This window comes from Sinocyclocheilus rhinocerous, unplaced genomic scaffold (genome assembly GCF_001515625.1).
Source record: "Sinocyclocheilus rhinocerous isolate Xijiao unplaced genomic scaffold, SAMN03320098_v1.1 scaffold786, whole genome shotgun sequence".
In the NCBI taxonomy this organism is placed as follows: Eukaryota; Metazoa; Chordata; class Actinopteri; order Cypriniformes; family Cyprinidae; genus Sinocyclocheilus; species Sinocyclocheilus rhinocerous.
Genome location: NW_015661881.1, coordinates 189,740 through 193,786, shown reverse-complemented (window position 1 = coordinate 193,786; position 4,047 = coordinate 189,740). Strand labels below are relative to the sequence as shown.

The window sequence follows — 4,047 nt, the reverse complement described above, 5'->3', positions numbered from 1 at the left end:
AATTAACCAACTTAACCAACTCTAATAACCTTTCACTATCTCATCAAAACCTAATGGATAAAATCAAGCCCTTAACTGAATAGTCCTTGAGACAGGTAAACTCTCTGCCTGCTTGATGCCTCATGAAAGAGAATTGCATCAAAGCACAGATTTGGTGTTGTAAAGATCATGCTTCTCTCTTTCTTTTTAGGTCACATGTGGTTTCCAGACGACCAACATGCTGACAGCTCTTCCCAACTCCTTTCTGGACCCACTGCTGTCATTTGCGCTGCTAGAAGATGCAGAAATTCGACTGTTGGTGCTGGAAATACTGGTCAGCCTTATCGATCGCCATGACAACCTCCCCAAGTTCTCCAGCATCAGGTTAGTATCTTCATTGGATTTACACCAATAAAGATATTTATATATATATATACCAGCACCTGTATAGACACATCTACCTGTGCAGTAAGGAACAGAGCAGCGTGCAGCCTCACTTTGAGAAGCTCTACTCACTCCTGGCCCTCATCAGCATGGAGCTGGCCAACGAAGAGGTGGTGGTGGACCTGATCCGTGTGGCGCTCGCTCTACAGGTGTGCCCTCATTGTGTTTACGCTTTTAAAGTCCCCCTGAAATCAAATTTTAGGTTTTGTGGTTTTTATTATGAATGTGTTACCCTTAAGGTTATGTAATGGTATTGTAAAATTCACAGTTTACAGTCTCAAATCCTAGAAAACTTTTTGATCTGATAGAAACATAAATTCTGACAAGGCAGCATTTGAGGTTACCGAAATCTGTTACCTCCCTCTATTTCACACACAGTGGCTTAAATATTACCCAAATTCATTATGGTGCTGTTTAACCTTCTCTGTTTTATATTTTAGAAATCATTTTGGTCTTAAATTAACAGCTGTGAATATATAGCAGGGTCACCAAATCTGACAAGGCAACATTAGAGGTTACCAATATCTGTTTCACACACAGTGGCTTTAATGTTACCCAAATTCATTTTGGTGATGTCTGAACTTTATTTCCTACATAATTTTATATTCTAGAAAACATTTTGATCGGATATGAACAGCTGCAGATATACAGCAGTCACCAAATCTGACAAGGCAGCATTAGATCACCAAAATCTGTTACCTCCCTCTTTTTCACACACAATGGCTTTAATGTTACCCAAATTCATTCTGGTCATGTTTGAACTTCTTTGTTTTATATCATAGAAAACATTTTGACCTGATATGAACAGCTGCAGATGTACAATAAGGTCACCAAATCTGACAAGGCAGCATGATAAGTTACAGAAATCTGTTACCAATCTCTATTTCTTACACAATGGCTTTAATGTTACCCAAATTCACTCTGCTTATGTCTAATCTCTTCTGATTTATATTCTAAAAACAATTTTGCTCTGATATGAACAGCTGCAGATATACAGCAGCATTACCAAATCTGACAAGGCAGCATAAGATGTTACCAAAATCTGTTACCTCCCCCTGTATTACACACATTGGCTTTAATGTTACCCAAATTCACCTCTGTTTGATATCCTGTAAAGCATTAGGGTCTTAAATTAACAGCTGAGAATATACAGCAGGGTCACCAAATCTGACATGATTCAAGGTTACCAAGGGTTTCTTTAAAAGTGATACTGAAATTGAAGTTTTTAAATTAGAAAGTGAACATCTTCATGAGTTTTTGAATGTTCAACATGTAGTTTTTTGTTTCATCATCATAAACTACATGGTTCAGTGGTGATGTATTTCAGTATTTTGTCTCATCTTCCTGTGTCGCTTTCTGTCCAGGACTTGGCTCTGAGCAGCGAGGAGACGTTACCGGTGTATAACCGCTGTGCTGTTCATGCTCTGTCCTCTGCTTATCTCAATCTCATCAGTCAGCTCACCACAGTGCCAGCGTTCTGCCAGCACGTTCATGAGGTCAGTGCCTCTCTGGAGTCTCTCTGTCACTAACAGTTTTTGGCAACTGTATTGAATTAAAATTTGAGATGAATAAAGGGTACAAATCTTTTTGCAGGTGATTGAAATGAGACAAAAAGAAAGTCCTTACCTGTTACCTGAGGATGTCTTCATTGAAAACCCAAAGTAAGACAAACTATGAGTCATCAGAGTTGTTTTATTTATTGTTATATATTATGTTCAATATTATTCAGCAAGGATGCATTAAATTGACCAGAAGTGACAATAAAGATATTTATAGCATTTCAAAAGATTTATATTTCAAATGAATGCTATTCATCTATCATGCTTATTCTATTCATCAAAGAATCCTGAAAAAATATCACAGTTTCCACAAAAATATTTTAAGCAGGATAACCATTTTCAGTTTTATAAGAAATGTCTCTTGCTTAGCAAATCGGCATATTAGAATGATTTCTGAAGGGTCATGTGACTCTGAAGACTGGAGTAATGGCTGCTTCAAATTCAGCTTTGCCATCATCATCAATGACATTTTCAAGTAGAACATTTTCAAACAGTTTTTTAATTGATTAATTAATATTTCACAATATTATAATTATGATTTGCTATCATAAATTGTCAGTCCTCTGTTGATTTCCCAGGATTCCTAAGACACTGGAGAAGCTGGAAGGAGAGCTGTTGTTCCAACAGGCCAAGATAACTGAGGTTCTTGGAGGAAGCGGCTACAACACTGAGCGACTAGCTACACCTTATGTCCCACAGTTCACAGGTGCATAGATGGGCCACATCATATACCATGTAAAATCACAATTGATTTTCTTTGGTCTCAATTGTGCGCAATTATCATGCACCAATCAAATCCCAGTAGATAACTGCTCTTCATTGTTTCCCGCTGAATATTCTTTTTCACTTGAAAACGTCACATGGCACACTCTTAATGCGTTATGTGTACCTTTCATGTTGTTTCCAGAAAGCAATGCAATTCTTATTGTAGATAAGCAGATACTCAAGCTGTAGCCAATGCAATCAAGGCATTTGCATTGCAGATTAACTGATTAGCTTTAGTCTGATTAGCTTTAGTCTAAAGTTGTTTCTGCTTATTAGCCGACTGACAGAGATGGATCGCATAAACGGTTGATTAATTCCACCCTCTTCCCTTAGATGAGGACCGGCTATCAAAAAGAAAGAGCGTTGGAGAAACAATATCTCTGCAGGTGGAGGTCGAGTCCAGAAACAGTCCTGAGAAGGAGGAGGTAAATGAAAACATGAAAATATACAATCCTTACAATCAGGGCCAGCGCGAGCTCAACTGCCGCTGTAGGCAAAACCCTACCGTGCCGCCCCCACTTCACATTCACAATTAAACACAATCTTTAAGATGCATGTGAAAGACTGGACATTTTGTTTATTGGTACAACTGCGTTAAAATAAAGCAGACACCGGCGTGTTTTCTGATTATTATATATTTTTTTCCTACTACAACGTAAAAAAATTAATTAATAAAAAACCACTAGTATAGCTGCAAAAGCAAATTAAGTGTATGTACAGGCCTGAAGTGGCCATGGGAAGATTTGGGAGAATTCCCGGTAAGCAGCTCGAACACGTAAAGCACAAGTCTCTGTAGTTCATTTTCACTAAGAGACATAGAAATCTGTTCAAGCCGTGCTGTACAGCCGAAAGCTGGGTCCGGGTTCAGCACCTCCGAATTCCGATAACCTCATTTGGCGGATCCCCCTCCTCACGCACCAATGAAAGATGAAATGTTTGTGTCAGGGTTATTATAGTTTTGCATTTTTAAATTCGTTTTTATTTTAATATCGCTTTCCATTTTCTTTTATTAGTTTCATTAATAATTTGGTTAATTTTAGTTTAGTTTTTATCTTGTGAACAGATTTATAGCCTATTTAGTTTTTATACAGATTAGTTTGTTTTAATTTTAGTTTTAGTAATTAAAGTTTAGCAGAATTAACAGAACACTTCCAGAGCGCAGACCAAAGACATTTTGCCAAATGATTGCGCGAATGCTCCATTACCTCTCCATCCTCTGATCACTTGCCGATGTTGTGCCGAATTCTGCACCCCTGCCAGATTATGCACCCCCTCGTTGAAGTCGCTACCTGATTGCCTA

The 4,047-nt window shown here is 38.1% G+C and overlaps 1 protein-coding gene across 1 annotated transcript in view; it reads left to right on the top strand.

Moving 5' to 3' along the window:
• efr3bb (EFR3 homolog Bb (S. cerevisiae)) overlaps window positions 1-4,047 on the top strand; it is a 35,318-nt gene that overhangs the window by 28,494 nt on the left and 2,777 nt on the right. The window contains exons 16-19 of the mRNA XM_016536440.1: window positions 1,788-1,919; window positions 2,017-2,084; window positions 2,561-2,688; window positions 3,081-3,172. Of these exons, the coding sequence (XP_016391926.1) occupies window positions 1,788-1,919; window positions 2,017-2,084; window positions 2,561-2,688; window positions 3,081-3,172 (420 nt within the window). The remainder of the gene's footprint in view (window positions 1-1,787; window positions 1,920-2,016; window positions 2,085-2,560; window positions 2,689-3,080; window positions 3,173-4,047) is intronic.